This window comes from Sebastes fasciatus, chromosome 24 (genome assembly GCF_043250625.1).
Source record: "Sebastes fasciatus isolate fSebFas1 chromosome 24, fSebFas1.pri, whole genome shotgun sequence".
In the NCBI taxonomy this organism is placed as follows: Eukaryota; Metazoa; Chordata; class Actinopteri; order Perciformes; family Sebastidae; genus Sebastes; species Sebastes fasciatus.
In genome coordinates, this window is record NC_133818.1 from 5,807,846 (window position 1) to 5,828,437 (window position 20,592).

General features: G+C 41.1%; 3 protein-coding genes and 1 long non-coding RNA gene across 4 annotated transcripts in view; 2 read left to right on the forward strand and 2 right to left on the reverse strand.

Annotated features, from left to right (window-relative positions):
• The window catches only part of LOC141763018 (cholecystokinin receptor-like), a 38,172-nt gene extending 34,028 nt beyond the window's left edge, over positions 1-4,144 (reverse strand). The window contains exon 1 of the mRNA XM_074627254.1: positions 3,724-4,144. Coding sequence (XP_074483355.1) covers positions 3,724-3,865 — 142 coding nt within the window. The 5' untranslated portion in view covers positions 3,866-4,144. The remainder of the gene's footprint in view (positions 1-3,723) is intronic.
• Positions 1-7,659, forward strand: part of LOC141763021 (uncharacterized) — a 76,959-nt gene extending 69,300 nt beyond the window's left edge. Inside the window, exons 4-5 of the long non-coding RNA XR_012592967.1 lie at positions 1,337-1,544; positions 6,564-7,659. This is a non-coding gene — a long non-coding RNA (uncharacterized LOC141763021). The remainder of the gene's footprint in view (positions 1-1,336; positions 1,545-6,563) is intronic.
• Positions 7,660-11,937: 4,278 nt separating this feature from the next.
• Positions 11,938-18,463, forward strand: LOC141763019 (carboxypeptidase O-like). Its single transcript, XM_074627255.1, has 10 exons — positions 11,938-12,097; positions 12,464-12,599; positions 12,787-12,826; positions 12,921-13,022; positions 13,584-13,688; positions 13,975-14,091; positions 14,420-14,513; positions 15,844-16,046; positions 17,686-17,770; positions 17,853-18,463. Exons 2-10 carry the CDS (start codon positions 12,532-12,534, stop codon positions 18,113-18,115), a joined length of 1,077 nt encoding a protein of 358 aa, XP_074483356.1. The 5' UTR covers positions 11,938-12,097; positions 12,464-12,531; the 3' UTR covers positions 18,116-18,463.
• nudt15 (nudix (nucleoside diphosphate linked moiety X)-type motif 15) lies at positions 18,404-20,060 on the reverse strand. Its single transcript, XM_074627256.1, has 3 exons — positions 19,643-20,060; positions 18,802-18,998; positions 18,404-18,718 (listed from the first exon to the last, which is right to left on the reverse strand). The coding sequence occupies exons 1-3, from the start codon at positions 19,789-19,791 to the stop codon at positions 18,591-18,593; spliced, it is 474 nt and encodes a 157-aa protein (XP_074483357.1). The 5' UTR covers positions 19,792-20,060; the 3' UTR covers positions 18,404-18,590.
• Between the last annotated feature and the right edge of the window lie 532 nt (positions 20,061-20,592).

Genomic DNA, 20,592 nt, shown 5'->3' on the forward strand with positions numbered 1-20,592 from the left:
TGTCTACAGCCTCTCAAATATGAACATTTTCTTGTGCAATAACCTGAATACCTTTGGGTCTTGGACTGTTGGTCCTGTAATTTGAAGATGTCACCTCAGGCTACGAGAAACTGATTGCCGTTTCCACTATTCCCTGACATTTTATTGACCAAATGATGAATTGATTTAAGTCGTACATATTAAACCTGTAATGTGAAATTTCTCTGCTTCATTTTTTATTTAAACTCATTGTTTTTTTTTATGCTCAGTACTCTGGTTCAACATATGTGGAAATATTAGTTATTTTGCTCCAATGATAAGCAATAAAAACACGTTAACGCAAATTCATTTTAACGCCACTAATTTCTTTAACACATTAACACAACTTGCGTTTTTTAGGTTGTAGCGAGCTCAGTTTTAAAGCTAGAATGAAGATACTGGTATCATATGAAACTAGAAAACCTAAGGAATCCCTTGGTACCAAACATGTCATACTAGCTTGGCCAAGGAAGTTAAATAATGCATGTTATGTGCAGTACCTGTGAGGGTTTCTGGACAATATTTGTCATTGTTTTGTGTTGTTCATTGATTTCCAACACTAAATATATACATACATTTGCATAAAGCAGCATTTTGGTCCACTCCCATGTTGATAAGAGTATTAAATACTTGATAAATCTCCCTTTAAGGTACATTTTGAACAGATAAATGTGCGATTAATTTGTGATTAATCGCGATTAACTATGGACAATCATGCGATTAATCGTGATTAAATATTTTAATCGATTGACAGCCCTAATAAGAATGCATCACTTTCTATTTATAGCAGGGCTGTCAATCAATTAAAATATTTAATCGCGATTAATCGCAAAAATTGTACGCACGTTTGGAGCGTTATTTAACGTCCTTCTCAACAAGCTAGTATGACATGGTTGGTACCAATGGATTCATTAGGTTCTCTAGTTTCATATGATACCAATATCTTCACTCTAGCTTTAAAACTACAACCTAAAAATCTCAATTTGCGTTAATGCTTTAAAGAAATTAGTGGCATTAAAACGCGTTATCGTGTTAACTTTGACAGCCAACTATCAAAAAGTCCTTTTTATACAAAAAGCTGAGAAATATTGCTCAATATTTTTGATTTATGCTTTTTTCCCCCAACATAACAAGCAAAATAAATAAATAAGAAGCTCAGTCTATTTGCATGGAAAATAAATTTCTCAGCTTCATTTTTCATTTCAACTCTCTTTGCTTTAGTGTTTTCCGCTCAGTGCTCTGCTCCAACATGAAAATATGTCTGAATATATTTACTTTCTTAGATTCAATTTGATCAAACTGCTGTTTTTTATTTCAGAATCCTTTTTGCAAAGTGAAGGACAAAAATCTCCAATTCAAAGAATCGGACAGCAGTAAATCCACAAGTGGAAGCGCGGGGGTGGCGCTTTAATTTCCTGTCCCGGCTCTGGAGCATCACATCTGAGAGCAGCAATACAGCTGCATAATCAGCCTGTGTTGGCCTAAAGGGAGGCAGCAGAGGAGGAATAGCTCCACCAAGGATTAAGGTAAATAAAAGAAGACCATTTGCGAAAAGTGTGTCACAGAGGGGATGGGATGAATCTATCAGCAGGACATTCCTCCTGGTCAAATACTGAGCACGCCCCGTGGCGTTCTTGATTGCTCTCCGGGTTCTATACAGTACGCTGCTGCATCCTGTATAAGGTCAATAAAAGTAATGCAGCACAGAAGGAGGAACGGGCTGTGAATTATTTAGTGGAGGAAGATGTGAAATTTTCTCAATACTGCAGCGGCGGCAGGGGAAAAAGGAAAAAAAAAATTAACTCTCGCCCACGTTCAGACATCATTACCTAATCAGCCCCTTATTTTCCCAGTGGTGTCCCGATCGGAGACGCAGCTCGGGGGCCTCGTCTCCTCTGGTGAGGGGTTTAATCTCCTCGACGGGGGTTTGTCAGCATTTTGAGAATCATAAGAAAACATTTGAATTAAAACAGCTCCTCACTCTGCTTCATGCTGCTGCTTGTGATTGTGGCGTTATTGATGCAGGGAGAAGCAGTAAATTGGGCTGCCCTGTGATTGATTGCATGCAATGAGGCTGAGGAACCTGATTTAAACAAGACTCCTGATTGCAAATCATTTTATGGTAAAACAGAGCGAGAGGAAAAGATTAGAAAATGTTTGGAAGGTACTTTTTTTAGGTACGTCTTTAAGCAGGTGATCAGTCACAAGTGGCAGTTTTTTAATTACACGCAAACAACCTGATCAAGATGAAATATAAGCATCTTTAGGCTTTTATTTTGGAGGGAATATTCACCGTCAGATTGATTTTGTGAGAAGAAGAAGAAAATAGCTTGAATATTTTATTCCCAGTGCCAACAGACAGCACAGATTATAAAAAAGGTGTAACACCTTGTTTTTTTCCCCCATCTGTTTGAGGCCAGATGTTGAGAATCCAAAGCGGAATACAGATTAACCCTTTAAAACCAGCCGCTATCCTGTTTTACGGAGGTTGTAGCGGGCTCAGTTTTAAAGCTAGAGTGAAGATACTGGTATCATATGAAACTAGAAAACCTAATGAATCCATTGATAACAAGTAATGACCTCTGACCTCCAGATATGTGAATGTAAATGGGTTCTATGGGTACCCACGAGTCTCCTCTTTACAGACCACTTTATGATAATCACATGCAGATTCTTGCACGCAGTATAAATGTTTTATTTCCACCTATTTTAAAATGGTGTGTTTGAATATGTCTGCATACTGGGGTCCCTAGACAGTCTTTGAATTACATAAATTGGGTATCACTGTAAAGCTGAGTCTCTTGTGGATCCAATGAGCCCAACTGTATTCATATGTGATGATGTTAGTTCCCATAGGAGACATTTCATGGTATTGTATTTGAAACTTCTCTGTATAAAATGACTTGTGGTGACCTCTAGGATAATCACAGCCTCATGAAACTTCAAAGCCACAAACTAGAGACCTAGAGTATTCAGATGATGGATGGCTTTTCTAGGTAGACTGACAATAAGGGAGCAGTTTACACAACAGAAGCGCTCACCATCCAATCGCCGAAAAATGCAATTCTTGCAGAAAAATCTCCAAACGTCAACATCACTTTTTTCTATGGTGTTCCTCAAGGTCTTGATGTCTTAATGTGGAATTGATTAATAAAAATGTATTGCTTATTAATGACTATAACAACAGCAAATTAATCTCTAGGTTCCCAGCTTTCAGATGATGTACACCACTTCTATGTGACATCTAGTGTTGACTATTTATCCACCGCTTAGGCACGTTTTTGAGCAGGTGATCAGTAACAGGTGGCAGTTTTTAATTAGAAGCAAACAACCTGATCAAGATGAAATATAAGCATCTTTAGGCTTTTATTTTGGAGGGAATATTCACTGTCAGATTGTTAAATTTAGCTCCAAATGTGTGTGACAAAATGATATCAATGCAAAAAATCCTGCAACAACTTATAAGACATAATAGAGCATGAAGATGATTAATATGTAATTCTTATTAATGACTACAACAACAATTAATCTCCAGGTTTCCAGCTTTCAGATGATGTACACCACTTCTATGTGACATCTACTGCTGACTATTTAACATCCCTTTAGAAAAAAGAAGAGGGCAACACCTCAGCTCGGATGATTCATGAGGCAGCTTTGGTGCAGCTCCAGAAGAAGAGAGAGGAAAAACCAGAGTAAAAGCCTCACCTTTGACTCCTCTGCCCGGTCTTGGGGGGACGGATCCATTCTTGCAGCTCATATTATAGTCGCTCACTTCCAGGCTGAGGTTGCCCATCACCTCCAGGCAGCTCGCCTCCAGTGCGCTCCCGTTGCCCGGCTGCAGAGCCATCCTCTCCGGGCTGTTTGACGCACTGGAGAGATGCACTGCTAGTGAATCAACTTGTCGCCTTTTTCTTCATTCAACAGCCGGAGAGGGGGCGGTTGTGAAACTTGGAGAAAACCAAGAATGTTAAACTCTTAACACGGTGTGATAACGGGGAGAATAGCCAGACCAGAGAGGAGTTGGTCTTTGGAGAGGAGAGGAGCGCAGAGCAGAGCGCACAGACCCAGACTGTGGAGGAATGAAGCTGCTGCTAAGGCAACTGAGGAGCTCTCTCTGTCTCTCTCTTTCACTCCCTCCCTCTCCCTCTCCCTCTCCTTCTCTCTCTCTCTCTCCTCCTCCTCCTCTCTCCATTCAGCTCACGACTGTCACTGTACAATTCAACCAAAGCAGTACAAAAATAGGCGTCCTATCTATAGCTGGGGTGACTCCAGGTTCACCTCCCTAAAATTAGATTTAATTGCAAATTTTTGAAGAGACAGTGGAGGTAAAACACACGGTGGATATGTGTTAAAACTAGGGATGTCAATTGATTCAAATATTTAATTGCGGTTAATCGCATGATTGTCCGTAGTTAATCACGACTAATCGCACATTTATGTGTTCGAAATGTACCTTAAAGGAACTGTTTGTAAGAATCAGAAATGCTTGTTAACAGCGACACCTGTGGCCGTTAAGTCAACGAAAGTCAGCGTCGGGTTCGCGCTTGTGCTCGCTCTACATTTGAACGAGCATCGCTCAAAACAGTGAGGTGACACACGTCAGCTAAAGCCACAATATCACTCTATATTTCACCTGCTTGGCAGTAATGTTAGCTGACCAGACGGAGGTCTCTCCATGAATCAATGCTGATAAGAGTGTTGGCTTTTGATAACGTTTCTCGCTGCGGAGCCCCGTCACTTCACAAGACACGGGAAACCTCTGTTGGTCTGCAGCAGTTATTTCTGCACAAACGTCCACTGTACATTCACTAGATATTCTCAGAGCTACGAAGTCTTTTGCAGTGTGTAGTGTGCGCGCATGCACGTGAGGTGGAGCAAGACAGCGAGAACGCACGCGGTGTGTGAGTGAAGGCAGGCAGGCAGGCAGAGGAGCAGAGACTCCGGCCACACACGAGCGCGCATGGGAAACCGACCCGGTAGATTAACACTTGTTAAAAAGATACAAACAGTCCCTTTAAGGGATCGATTAGAATATTTAATCACAATTAATTGCACATTTATCTGTTCAAAATGTACCTTAAAGGGAGATTTGTCAAGTATTTAATACTCTTATCAACATGGGAGTGGGTAAATATGCTGCTTTATACAAATATATATATATATTAATTATTGTAAATCAATTAAAAACACAAAACAATGACAGATATTGTCCAGAAACCCTCACAGGTACTGCATTTAGCATAAAACATATGCTCAAAACATAACATGGCAAACTGCAGCCCAACAGGCAACAACAGCTGTCAGTGTGTCAGTGTGCTGACCTGACTATGACTTGACCCAAACTGCATGTGATTATTAAATCAAATGATTAATTAAAGTTCAAGGTAACTATGCATGTAATAGTGTCCGCTCCCCGAGAGCACCAGAGAACCGCCTGCAAAGCGTTCCTTCTTCCTGTTTTCATAGATTAATTGATTGTGCCGCTGAGATATACATCAAGGGTGAGTGAGCATGGAAATACATTTGTCATGGGTGGGCGCTGAGGTCAAGAGAGACAGGGATGTAATTGCAAAGTCTATACCACTTAAAGGACCAGTGTGTAGCAGGGATCTATTGGAAGAAATAGAATATTAATATGTTTACTTTAGTGTATAATCACCTGAAAATAAGAATCGTTGTGTTTTTGGTACTTTAGAATGAGGCGTTTATATCTACTCTACATAGGGAGCGGGTCCTCTTTACGGAGTCCATAATGTTGCTCCTTCATGTTTCTACAGTAACCCAGAAAGGACAAACTAAACCCTGGCTCTAGTGGAGACATTTGCATGTTTGCATCGGCCACCGTAGTTCTCATACCTACAGTGTAATATGCAACCTCACCGCTAGATGTCGCCAGATCCTACACACTGCACCTTTAAGTCCTCTTTTGGTGAGGAAAAACTGTCATGGTCATTTTCAAAGAGGTCCCTTGACCTCTGACCTCCAGATATGTGAATGTAAATGGGTTCTATGGGTACTCACGAGTCTCCCCTTTACAGACATGCCCACTTTATGATAATCACATGCAGTTTGGGGCAAGTCATAGTCAAGTCAACACACTGACACACTGACAGCTGTTGTTGCCTGTTGGGCTGCAGTTTGTTATGATTTGAGCATATTGTTTATGTTAAATGCAGTACCTGTGAGGGTTTCTGGACAATATCTGTCATTGTTTTGTGTTGTTAATTGATTTACAATAATAAATATATACATACATTTGCATAAAGCAGCATATTTGTCCACTCCCATGTTGATAAGAGTATTAAATACTTGACAAATCTTCCTTTAAGGTACATTTTGGACAGATAAAAAATGATTAAATATCACCCAGGGCCCCATAAAAGCTTAAACCATCCCTGCCTGAAAGGCCGTCTTAATCGTTCTCAGCTCCCTCAATTACAGCAATCAGTGTCACCAGTTTTGTTAGAAGTAATCTTTCAATAAATTGCTTTAATTTCATGTCCCATTTCGGCGGATCGATAACGGAACGATCTCTTTCTCTCCAGGAATGGACGCTGTTGATTTCTCTGCTCGAGTGAACAACCTCCAGGATGTCAGGAAGGATCATCAGTTGGACAAAGAGCCGCAATTCTGCAGCGTTTAAAGGCAAGTACCGGATACCTTTTTTTCCCCCCTAAATTGCCCGGTGATTTAAAGCAGAGGATGGTGCCATGGTTACTAATAGTTTTTTGGCACAGGAACAGATATTGGACATCCGGTTGTTGAAAGAACTTTCACTCTTTTCTTGTTTACACTTTGACTGTTATAAACGATGTGTTTTAAACTGGAGAGTGTGTTGGATGTTTTTCTGCAGCCTGTGCAACAACTGTAAGATTTTCCATTTGGCCGACCCCGCAGGAGTACGGCGAGGGGTTCTGGGACTCCTGATGTGCAGCGTGATGGCTTTGTTTATGGGGAACAATCTCGGAGCGCCTCCGGGTTTAGTCCGCGCGTTACCACTTGAGAAATGATACCGCCGCTTTGAAAAATGTCCGTAGGCTGCGGGGGAGTCAGTTTGCACTGTGGGGGAGGAAGAGCTTCACTATTTGTGTTTGCGATTTGCTTGACGGTTGCTGTCAGTCCCGCTGATGGTTTAACAAGTGATGCTGCTGCTGTTGTTGCTGCTTTTATACGCCGCTTTGTGTGGGCGGTGTGTGTGTGTGTGTGGTGCTCCAGCTTGGCCAACATGTGCTGGTGTTTCTTCCACGTTTTTTTAAGATAACAGCTTATTAAAGGAATGCCAAAAGTCGCTCCCTTCTGCTTCCTCTCAAACCGCTGATGCTTTTTGGCAAGTTTTGGCAGCGGCTCCGCATTGATTTTCACTGTGTCCTCACGCAGGTCATGACCAGCATGTCTGATGAGATGAGGAACTGTTCACCCGCTGATCCTCCAGGGTGGCAGAACATCCTGTAGAGGCATTTTGTTGGTGTTGTTTTATTTTAGTGGAACTGCAGCAAAAGCAGCTCAGGTGAAGCACTAAAGCTACCGATTTGCATAAAAGCTGCTAATTTTAAGGGCAAACAAGTGCCTCAGGACGAACAGGATGAACAAACACTAATCTTTCCTGAAGCTAGAAACAGGAGAACTTTAACTTGACTTTCCAAAATGATTGTTTGCTTCATCGGCAGGTGTACGATTATGTTGTTTGAACCGCTTTAGGACATGGATCGTAAGAAAAAGTCTTTTCCATATGAGAAAAACACTACCGTATGCGTCCATGGCCTCAGGTGTGTGTATTTATCTTTGACATGACAACACTTCTTTGTTCACACAAGGACGTTCTCCTAATCCTAATACCTTCACATCCAAGTTTGAGCCTAACTCCACCCAAAAAGGGGCTGGAGGATGTTAACTTTCTTTTTTAAATTAAAATTTCATGAGGTAGATTAATCCCAAAACAGTCGATTCTATCTCGGCATTGGAGGGTTGCAAGGTTTAGGGCTGATTTAAAACACTAGATTGCGTGTTGAGCCATTTTGAACCTGTGAAATTATTAAATATATTTGGTAAGAAATATCAATATTAACACCAGCATTGATGTGTTTCATCAAAGTACAGTCATACCATTTAGTTTACGGCTCTTCGGCTGTAAACGAACTTCACCACAGCATGAGTATGAACACAACAAGGCTGTAAGGGCGGATGATGATGATGTTTAGTAGTCTCATTTTGCCCTTTTTTAAGGCACATAAAGGCTTCAATGGGGTATTTATTGAAGCATTTTATATTGCAGAACAAACAACAAAATCTCTTCAGCTTGTGTTAACCAGAGACCTTATTTCAGACATCTAACTAATAACCCATTGACTTCCAGACGAGGGAACTGGAAGTGCTAAAACACTCATTTCCAGGTTTTAGGACAAATCCCTGTAGAAACCCTGTAAAAGCCACCGACCCATAAGAACCCACAGGAATGTATGCGCCAAAAAGTTGCCGGTAACCCTCGTCCGTCCAGATGTTTAGACAGCTTTTCCACACCAAATGCACTCTCCAAGTCAACTGCACCTCATAAAACAACGTGTCCAACGCTGATATAAACTGCTTGAGTGACCGTAAAATGTTCCCTAAACCAAACTTTAAGATGCTATCAGCGGGTTTAGACAGACAAGCTTGTGTCTGAGTGCAGCGGAGCGGCCTGGCCCCCTCTCATCCAAAAGCATTAGTGCTTTCATCCATCATTATGAAGAAACAGCTCATGATGTGCGCTTTGATTCTCTGTCTGCGACACGAACACATCGTCGGTTTGTGCACACAGCGCTGAAACCGAGACAGGTCTTGTCTCTATATCTTATGAGCGGCTTATGAATAGACAAGATGCACATGTCAGCAAAGGAGTGGGAACAAGCGTAGTTAACATGCAAGCGTTTTACTGTCAGGCTATAGAACAGACTGAGGCAGATAGAGCTCTGAATAAAAGGAAAGGCTGCACTCCTACACTAATTAATCTCAAAGGGCTAACTCGGATTAAAAAGCACAGTGCGGATGTTGGTGAGGATTTGCCAAGAATAACAAGTTACATAAGTTATTAGTTGACAACTTGCTTTTTATTAAGAGATTGTGCACTTCTGAACTTAAGATGATGATTTCCTCCCATTAGGAACTGTCATTGTATAATGGGGTGTACAGGTGTTTGCAAGCACTGACTATCTTATGCTACAGATTTGATCTAAACTCAGCATTGTGCTGACATCTGCTGGTCAGATATTACATGAACGAGCCCTACAAACCACCATGTCTGTCTACAAAAAAAGCAGACCTTTCTATAGTGGATTGTCCGTAGTTAATCACGATTAATCGCACCTTAAAGGGAGATTTGTCAAGTAATTTAAAGGGCCCATATTGTAAAAAGTGAGATTTTCATGTCTTTTTATATTATAAAGCAGGTTTAGGTGCTTTATAAATACTGTTAAACTATCAAAACGATCAATATACGGAGAAACACACACAGTCCGTATTCAGAAATTGTGCGTTTGAAACAAGCAGTTCATGTCCATTTGTGATGTCACAAATATACAATATTTAGACCATTACACGGTTTTAAACGAAAACATTCTAAATGTGTCCCAGTTTATTTCCTGTTGCAGTGTATGTGAATAACATCAGCTGACAGGACGTAAACATGGACCCAAACTGTTGCCTAGCAACGCAATTCCGTTGCAAATCAGTTGAAATGCACTAAAACGAAGCGTTTCAGACAGAGGGTGAATACAGGTATATTCAGGCAGACAGTATGAGGAAAATAAAGGGCTTTTTTTTAACATTAAATCATTTAAAATGTTCTAGTAGAAACACAAAATACAAGTATGAACCTGAAAATGAGCACGATATGGGACCTTTAATAGGTCAGAGGTCAAGGGACACCTTTGAAAATGGCCGTGCCAGTTTTTCCTCGCCAAAATTGAGCGTAAGTTTGGAGCGTTATATAATCTCCTTTGCAACAAGCTAGTATGACATGGTTGGTACCGATGGATTCATAATGTTTTCTACTTTCATATGATACCAGTATCTTCACTCTAACTTTAAAATTCAGCCGACTACCATCTCCGAAAGACTGAATAGTAACTGTTGGATTTTTAAGAAGTTTTTAAAAAGTGGTGTTAATGAGTTAAAGAAATTAGTGGCTTTAAAGCAAATTAACTTCGACAGCTCTAATTTAAACTTGTCCGAGTTAAAGTCCCTTCCATGGAGAGCCTATTATGTCAGTTCATTTGGATCAATTTTCCCAACAGAACTTCAATGTGGAAAAACTTTTAATGCATGACAATAAATCACACGCTCAGACTCCAACTACCTCAGCACATTGTGTTACTAAAGTATGGAGGCTATACTGCAATGCAGCAATGCAAACACACGTAGAAAGAAAAGAGACTCTCAAAATGCTGCAAAATATTGAGTGTTACAGCAGAGTAAGTTGTGGTTTTAATGTTATATTCTTATTTTTATTCTTAATAAACCAAACGCAGGATCTGAAGACCACAATGAGGACTCCTCAGCAGCGCACTGCGGGGATACCATTAGAGCTTGTTATTCTAAAAATGAAAAACTAGATTCGATTGAGCCTATAATGTCCTGCAGTCCACCTGAGCACAGATAATGTTGACCAGCTGCATTTCAGCCTCACTGATGAATAAAACATGGTTTTTGCTTCTGGTGTATTATCATGATTAAATTCTAATGTGTTTTAAATGCCAAAAAAGACTATTGTTGTATCACGGTTGCTGATATGTCAAAGCATGCCAACTGATAGAGAGGGTACAATGGACAGTGACATCATTTACAGATAATGATCTTATATAACAACTCTACCGTATGATAAGCTTCATATAATAGAACAAGCAATAACAGAGGATTCAGGTAATTAATAATTACCCAGATAAATGTAATTTATTTGACCAGAAATTATAAACAGTTTCCCCCCAAGGTTAAGCCATGATTTTCAAAATAAAATCACATTTAGTGTACAATACTACGAAGAGTCTACAGTCATGCTAGGTGCTCTGTGAGGCTGCACTAAATGCCAAATTAACATGCTGGCATGCATACAGTGATAATGCTAACATGTTGATGTTTAACAGGTAATGATTACCATTTAGTATAGTGCAGGGGTCAGCAACCTTTACTATCAAAAGAGCTATTTTAGGCAAAAAAATAAATTAAAAATAAATCTGTCTGGAGCCGCAAAACATTTGAGCATTGTGATGAAGGTAACACAGTTTATAGTCTAATTATATAGCATATAAGTCTAATGCAGTGAGGGCCAAAGAGACAATGTACTACGGAGTATTAGGGCCACATTGAGGGGAAAAACATCTGAGATTTACAGAATAAAGTCGTAATATTACGAGAAAAAAGTCGTAATATTACAAAAAAAAAATCATAACTTAACGGAGAAAAAAGTCGTAATATTACGAGGAAAAAGTCATAACTTTACGAGAAAAAAATTAAATAACACGTAAAATTACTACCGTACAATATTATGACTTTATTCTCATAATACTACGACTTTTTTTTCTCGTAAACCTATGACTTTATTCTCAAAATCTCAGATTTTATTTTTAAAACTTTCACCTCCAAACTGAAAACCAATACCATTAATTAAAATTTTACTAAAAATGTCCAAATCAAATAATCAAAAATAGCCTTTTATTGACAGGTTATCCATCCAAACTCATGTTCCTTTTGTTAAACAGAATAAATAACATGTGCAACACCTGCCTTTACGACAGAGCACTGTGTGGACCTTTGCTCTTTTTCATTAGTGCAGCCTCATTATTTTTTCTTTTCATGTCTTTGACTTAATGTACCTTATCTAATCTTCTCCCAAAAAAACATATTCTCCTGTGTGGCTGGACACAATGCTATTACTCTCAGACTAGGATGTGGGTTACATAGGAAACCATATGAATTACACAACACTATGTTTCATGTCATGTCACAAGGAAGGGTTACAACAGACTCGACTAAATATCATTTGCACTCCGTCATTTGTTCACCACAAACGGCGCTGACTTCACAACCGTTCACTGCTCCGCTTATACATGTAAGTATGTTTAATCTTCAAAAGTTAGCAGTTGAGAAACAAAAAAAGTCACACTTAAAAAGGTAGCAAACAGCAGCCAAGAGAGAAGCAGCTTACACAGCAATTTAGTGCAACCGAATGTGGCTCCAGTCTGTTTTTATGACTATGTTTTTATCAATTTTCGAAACAATCTGACCCTGATGACTATATAACAATGACTAACTGCAATTAAAGATATAAAAAAATCTATTTTAAAGGATATAAAGTCAAGGCTCTCAGCTGAGATGAATCATTAACCAACACAATGATAGCGTGAGTGTGTGTGCTGCCGGTGGTCTACGGCGGAGACAAAGGTGTATCTTTATCTGATGGATATCTTCTATAAAGGCTCGTACCGTCCTGAGGTCAGTGTCGTCAACACTTGCAAACGAGGAGTTTGCTTTCACAAAGTGAGAATGCTTAACTCTGTGGGACTGAGCCTTGTGGTGCTGCTTTCAGCGGTGGGAGCAGCCACCGTGGAGAGGTGAGTTTCATTCAGGAAATTACACACTGGCGGCTACAACGAGGCTGAGGACGCCACTGTGGACGACTCAGACTCAGAAATTAGCATTTTTATTTAAGATGTTTTTGTAGAAGTACAACATAATATTATTGAGGTTCACAAAACCACTGCTTCTCATGTGTTGCATGTATTTTGACATATGCAACAGAGCAGAGTACGACTACTACAAATACCATCCCATGCCGGAGGTAAGAAGGCCCGATCGCTGCTCTCACACATTTTACTTTGACTTTCACCACACACACATATTATGATGTGTAATGTGTGTATTCCACTCAACAGATCACCAACTGGATGGCTCAGGTTGCGAAGGATAACCCCGATGTTGTGACCGTGTTGGAATACGGACTGACCTATGAGAAGAGGACTATTAGCTTGCTCAAGGTCAAATAAGCTTTGTAATTTATTAATTTCAGATCAGAAATGATTAAATCCCAGAAGGAAACTGGAGTGAATGGCCCCAAACTGCATGTGTTTATCATAAAGTGGGCATGTCTGTAAAGGGGAGACTCGTTGGTACCCAAAGAACCCATTTACATTCACATATCTGGAGGTCAGAGGTCAAGGGACCCCTTTGAAAATGGCCATGACAGTTTTTCCTCACCAAAATTTTGCATAAATTTGGAGCGTTATTTAACCTCCTTGTTGACAAGCTAGTATGACATGATTGGTACCAGTGGATTCCTGAGGTGTGTTAGTTTCATATGATGCGTTAATGCAATAACTTATGAGATTAACTTTGATAGCCCTATTATTTATATTATAATAAATACCGTTATTTATGAAAACAAAAATCTTAATTTTTGTCTTAAAACCATTGTGATGTCTGAGATGTGTTGCGGTTTACGGGGCTCGGGTTCTGGGGGGTTGAATCCTTACCCTAGAGCCGGCCCTGTTTGTGTTATATATCAGCCTAATAAGAAGCTGTATGAATTCCTCTTCCAGATCGGCGTAAATACCGGAGCGAAAAAGAAAGCTATCTGGATGGACTGTGGTATTCACGCCAGGGAATGGATCGCCCCGGCCTTCTGCCAGTACTTTGTCAGACAGGTAAGAGACACGCGATTAAAAAACACAACTTATTATATAAAGGTGCTATTGATAACATTCAGCCACTAGATGTTGCATTCTCCCTCCCCCGCTCCTTTGCATTCACTTCACAACAAGTGGTTGCCAGTTCGTTGCACAACCTGCATATTATGACTCTTTCGCGGTAGAGTAAAAGTAATTTTGCAAAATGTCTAGCCCAACATTTTTTGAAATGATTAATTCACAATCATACTGTCTCACGTGGATGACTACATATCCTCCAATATATCAATCTGACCCATTTCAGATCCTGCAAGCGTACAAAACCGACCCAAAAATGCAAGAGATGATGAAGAACATGGACTTCTACGTGACCCCCGTGCTCAACATGGACGGCTACATCCACTCCTGGAAGGACAACACAGTCAGTGCTTGTGTTTGATGGGTTTTTATCAAATTACTTTTTTCTAGGGTCTCTGAGTCTCGAGCCACAGACGAGCAGGATATGAGAGAATGACAGTTACGTTACAACGAGCTGCGATTCAATCAGTGGATAAATTGATTTCTGGTGCTCAACATGACCCAAGTACAAAATCACCTCATTTTCAAAATAGGATGAATGGAAAAATTATATCAAACAGCAATCCATGGCAGCATTAAAGTATGTACAAGTGGTCATTTCATTTCTTAATAACTTGATAGAACGAGCAGAACCAGCTGATTTAACTGACTGAACTGATTTTGACCCGTAGACTCGACTGTGGAGGAAGAACAGGTCACCGGGACCTTCAGGCTGCGACTGCTACGGCACCGATCTCAACCGCAACTTTGACGCCACCTGGGGCAGTGAGTCTTGTTGTGCTTCTCCATCTCTGTATTTATACAGCCTGTTGCTTTGATAAGAAGAAAGTGCACAAAGAAAACTGCCTTTTTCTTACGCTGTCTCATCAGGAGGCAATAGAAATGCTCACACTTAGCACCTTTAAAGGGGTACCAAAGAGCGGTCTGAAGAGCCGGAAACGCTGGATCCTACAATTCCCACAACGCAACTCAGTACCACAAGTCATTCTACCCTCCCTGCCTAGTAAATAGCCACATCTTTCAAACTCCACACCCTAGATTGTAATGGTACGTGTCCACAGGCTCCATGCTTTCCACGCCCCCCATTCATTGTCTATGTAAGCAGCCGCGCACTGCATTCTGGTAGCGCGGCGTCGCGATTCGAGAGACTAGGCGTCACGACGCCCGCTCCTCATTTACATAAAGTTGAGGGCTCGTCTACTTTATGCAAATCACGGGCGTCCGACGCAACTCGCCGCCTCTCCAAACTCCCGAGGATCTTTTAAAATAAACGTTGTTGATCCAAAATAAAGACAGATTCATCAACTGCATGGATTATTTCTCGCCTCAAATGTTTTCAGAAACACATTTCAGTGAACTATTTACGTGAAATAAGAGAAGAAAGTTTCCAAACGAGCCTCCATACTGGTTCCGGTTTGAAAGCTGGGAGCAGCAGCCAACGGCGGGAAAGCGTTCGTCCAATCAGGAGCCAAGTGCCTTGTTTCTAGGGACAGCCCACCAAGCGTCCAATGTTGGGAAGCGTAGCGTCCCCTCGCGATAAAAAACGCCCCTGTGGACACGTACCATAAGGCAGGTTATCCGTTATGAATTTGAAGTTGGAAAATAACTCAACATGAAATTGTCAACCTTGACAAAGGCAGCGCAGACCAGATCCACTCCTTCCATTCTTACCTTTCACAATAAAAGCCCTAGACATATAATATGCACAGGCGAGTGTTTTGCATTTTCGTTTATTTGTTTATTTGTCACGCCCCAGGTGTGTAAAGTGCCCCTTTAATTTTTCTAAGCTGCTACATTTCCACTGTGCATTGCATTGTGGGCCAACAGTATCTACCATCAAGTGAATTCAGTATGTAAACTAACATCTTTTCCACTGTGTATCTACTACATGAACGATAGCCAGTTGTACTGTATGTCTGTTGTATTGAATTTTAACACCTCTTACAACACATTTTATTGGACTCAATGTCCCATGATGCTCTTTCACAGGCCAAGAGTGGCCAAAAATGTGTTAATGCAGCTTCAAACATAAATGTTTTGCGTACATTTATATTGAAGTTGTCAGATTATTCCATCTCTTTGGTTGCTTTCACAGCGATCGGGGTATCATTTAACTGCTGCTCACAAATCTACTGCGGGAGCCATCCTGCGTCCGAGCCCGAGGCCCAGGCCGTAGCTAATTTGGTAGGAAGCCGGAAGGAGGACTACCTGTGTTTCCTCACCATCCACTCCTACGGCCAGCTGCTCCTGGTTCCCTATGGAAACCCCAACTACACCGCCTCCAACTACAATGAGCTGGTATTTACATCCACACACGTTTCTGAACACAACACAACAACACAACAAGTCAGGATAAAAGTGTATGTGCATCTTTATAGCCTGATTAGCACTGCATGCTTCTACATCAATAAGGAGAGTATTCTGCATATTGCCATAGAAACGGGGCTTATGCAGATCACAAAAAAATCTTTTACGAACACCTCGGTACTCACGTTAACATGAATCTTTGGATTGTGTGTTGGATATACAGAACATTTGAAATGCATTACGACTTCACATAGTGTACACAGACCACATACGACGTATAACGGATGCCATTAACACACTCCGAGAGCGGTCAGCCCTCATCTGCCAAGACAGAACAGAGCAGGAGGAAGCTGTGAAGCATTGATAGTGGGAAATGAACGGCTGGCTGCTGATAGGAAGGAGGCTGAAGCAGGTAATAACCCACTGGAGCCACAATCCAGAGAGAATTATGCAAAGCAGGATTATGTCCGTTCGTCTGTCCGGCTTCAGTATGACTCTAGCGGTGGGAAGCTACTCAAACTACAGCATGTTCCTCTGGCTTGGCAAGACGCAGTGTCACATCTCATGGATGATGTGACGAGGTTTCTTTTCAATTATGAACCTCAAATGAATGAACCTGGAGCTGGAATGGTTTATGAACACTCTGAAATTGATGCAAGGACAGCCTGACGGGTGTTCTATGTGTTTATGTTTTTAAAACATTACTATCTGCTGCACTGGTAGACTCGGGTGCAGCAAAAGGGCCCTTTTGGATGCCGCTATGGTAGATAAAACATGATAAAGTGCCCTCTAGGGTGCCCTTCCAGTCGAGAAAATGTGATGAAGTGCCCTCTAGGGTGCCCTTCTAGTGGAGAAAACATGATGAAGTGCCCTCTAGGGTGCCCTTCCAGTAGAGAAAACATGATGAAGTGCCCTCTAGGGTGCCCTTCCAGTAGATAAAACATGATAAAGTGCCCTCTAGGGTGCCCTTCTAGTGGAGAAAACGTGATGAAGTGCCCTCTAGGGTGCCCTTCCAGTAGAGAAAATGTGATGAAGTGCCCTCTAGGGTGCCCTTCTAGTGGAGAAAACGTGATGAAGTGCCCTCTCGGGTGCCCTTCTAGTGGAGAAAACATGATGAAGTGCCCTCTAGGGTGCCCTTCCAGTAGAGAAAACATGATGAAGTGCCCTCTAGGGTGCCCTTCTAGTGGAGAAAACGTGATGAAGTGCCCTCTCGGGTGCCCTTCTAGTGGAGAAAACATGATGAAGTGCCCTCTAGGGTGCCCTTCTAGTGGAGAAAACGTGATGAAGTGCCCTCTCGGGTGCCCTTCCAGTAGAGAAAATGTGATGAAGTGCCCTCTAGGGTGCCCTTCCAGTAGAGAAAACATGATGAAGTGCCCTTTAGGGTGCCCTTCTAGTGGAGAAAACATGATAAAGTGCCCTCTAGGGTGCCCTTCTAGTGGAGAAAACGTGATGAAGTGCCCTCTAGGGTGCCCTTCCAGTAGAGAAAACGTGATGAAGTGCCCTCTAGGGTGCCCTTCCAGTAGAGAAAACGTGATGAAGTGCCCTCTAGGGTGCCCTTCCAGTATGTAGACAGAGTTGGTGTAGATGCTTTCAATGACTGTATGACAAAAGCTAATGTCTGGTTCCTCAGATGGAGGTGGGTTTGGGTGCAGCAGACGCCATTCGGAGGGTCCACGGGATGAACTACACCGTAGGAACCTCACCGGCTGTATTGTGTAAGTCCACACGTCACTGCCGGTCATCATTTCTAGCCGTGCTTGCAGCGTAACAACTAAAACGTGTACCCTCTTTCTACAGACGCCAACTCTGGTTCATCCAGAGACTGGGCTCGGATGCAGGGGATCCCCCTCGCCTACACCTTTGAGCTGAGAGACAAAGGCACATTCGGCTTCGAGCTTCCCGAGAATCAGATCCAGCCGGCCTGCGAGGAGGCCTACAGCGGAGCCCTGCACATCATCAACTATGCCCACGACAAGACCTTTAACGGTGCCGTGGCGACCACTGCTGCAACGCTGTGGACGGTGCTGTTAGCAGTGGGTGTCACCGGCACCCAGTTCTAGATGACACAAAGTTTTTTTTATCCTAATTTTAGGCAAAATAATTTGTTGATAAGTTATAATCAAAAGTCTGGAAATGTATCTGTTGATGAATAACAATGCACCCTTCGTTCAAACTATTATAAAACTGCTGTGAAGTGTCTTTGAATGATCTGAAATGTCTGTTCATAAACTTCCCATGTATATTTTTATATCATTGAATCAATATAAACAACATTATCTGGCACCAAAGAGTAATAAAAAGAATATTTTTTGTGTTGATGTGTGTATTTTAAACACTTGTGAAACCAATTCGCCCATCTAAATTGCATTTTATTTGTTGCTTTCCAATAAATGTCAATCTGTACATCATGATTTGCTTCTACTACATTTGTAAAAAAGAGTTTTTAATATTGGCAAAACATTACAGTATGTACTATAACAGAAAAACATGATGTAATACGAGAGGTATGTCTGTATAAAAGTGTCCCAGGCAGTTTCAAAGCTGAGTTTCAGTGCTCGATGCTGTGTTCCTGAACGGCTGGAAGCCTTGTTGTCTCAGACCGGCTAGTGGCAAGAAGAGCTCGTCCTCGGGAGGAAACTGGTCCCACCGCGTCCACGTCCAACCTGGAAGAGAGAGAACCGCTCAGGTAGGGGGGGATATATGTATATTTTATTCCATTTAAAAACAGTAGTTCCACTCCACATACCCTCGTTCTTCTCTGGCTCCAGGTTCTCCGGCTCTCCCGGCTGCGTCCTGTCCAGCTGTCCTTGCATGATGATGGTGACGTAGTGATACTGCTCCTCCAGTCGGATGGAGTTCACCACTGAGGCAAAGCTGACGTTTATCAAGCGCACCCCTGCTTCCTCCAACACCTCTCTGTGAGCACACTCCTCCCACGTCTCCCTTTCAATGACATAGAAACGAGTGTCACATCTACTGGAAGTCCATCACATGCACGTCATATATGTACAGCACATTGAGGAACATATTTAGACTACTGCCCCTCCATTTGAGACATCTTTAAAGGTCCCATATTGTAAAAAGGGAGATTTTCATGTCTTTTTTTTTATTATAAAGCAGGTTTAAGTGCTGTATTTCCTTTTGCGGTGTATGTGAATGACATCAGCTGACAAGAAGTAAACATGGACCAAAGCTGTTGCCTACCAACCGTTGAAATGCACTAAAACGGAGCGTTTCAGACAGAGGGTAAATACAGGTATATTCAGACAGTATATGAGGAAAATAAAGAGTTTTTTTTAACATTACAGCATGTAAACATGTTCTAGTAGAAACACATAATACATGCATGAACTTGAAAATGAGCATAATAGGGGTCCTTTAAAAAGAAACCACACTGAACCAAACTACATTGGAAATATAGCTAATTTTGTGTTTGTGCTCACTTATTTGGCAAACACTTGTAACAATGCAAATTCAGACCATATATTGATGTTTGCTTAACACTTCGGGATAATTCGGCTCAATTATAACTTTTTATTTCATTGTATTTTCTCTCCTAATGACAGAAAAACTAACTAGCAACCTACCCAAACTCCAGGTGTCCACCAGGCAGCTGGTAGGTCCCTTTGCCCATGAGTGTCCTCCGTTTCCCGAGGAGAACACAGCCTGGATGGGCTGGATCTGTCACCAGCACTCCGACACCAACTCCTGGACGTTTCACGGCTTTATTTGACATCTTATTAAACTTAAAAACGACTCATGAAGTGAGATAAACAGACCTAACTCCACTGTAGAAGCTACCTAGCTAGTTGGAAGGTATGAGAGGGTTCCCCGTTGAGTACTTCCGGCTTCGCTTTAAAAAAAAATCGTTTGGTAGACAAGGCCTCTCTTGTTGTTTTATCTTCTGTACATTAACTTCTTGTTTGGCTCTGTCAACAATATTATGATCTATAAGTAATAAGTAGCTCATATACCACACTATATCGTCTTAATTGTTCTATTTAGTCAGTTATTTTGATTGGGCTGTGCTATGGGAACTCTCTTGACAGTTAAACACTCTTTGGTTACAGGGTGCTTCAGCAGTATGAATTTATCTGAACTATAACTTCTATAATATGTTGTTTCTTTATATAATGGATAATGATTACACTTATTACCAGCCGCAGCTACTAAACATAGGTGTAGCCATAATAATAATGTTATATATATATATATCTCTATATATATCTATCTATATATAGATAGATATATATAGATATTATTACCAGCTGCAGCTACTAAACATAGGTGTAGCTATAATAATAATAATATATATATATACATATATATATTATACTTATTACAAGCTGCAGCTACTAAACATAGGTGTAACACTGCCACCTAGTGACAAGTTGTGCTTAGTGTATATTGTAGTGATAGACCTACAGGGTGTATTATGATGACTGTACTGGAGAAGATGAGTTGTAATCACTGCTTTTATAAGTTATATATAGGCCTTTGTTAGAAATTATATGAGGAAGAAGAGTTTTCTAAATAG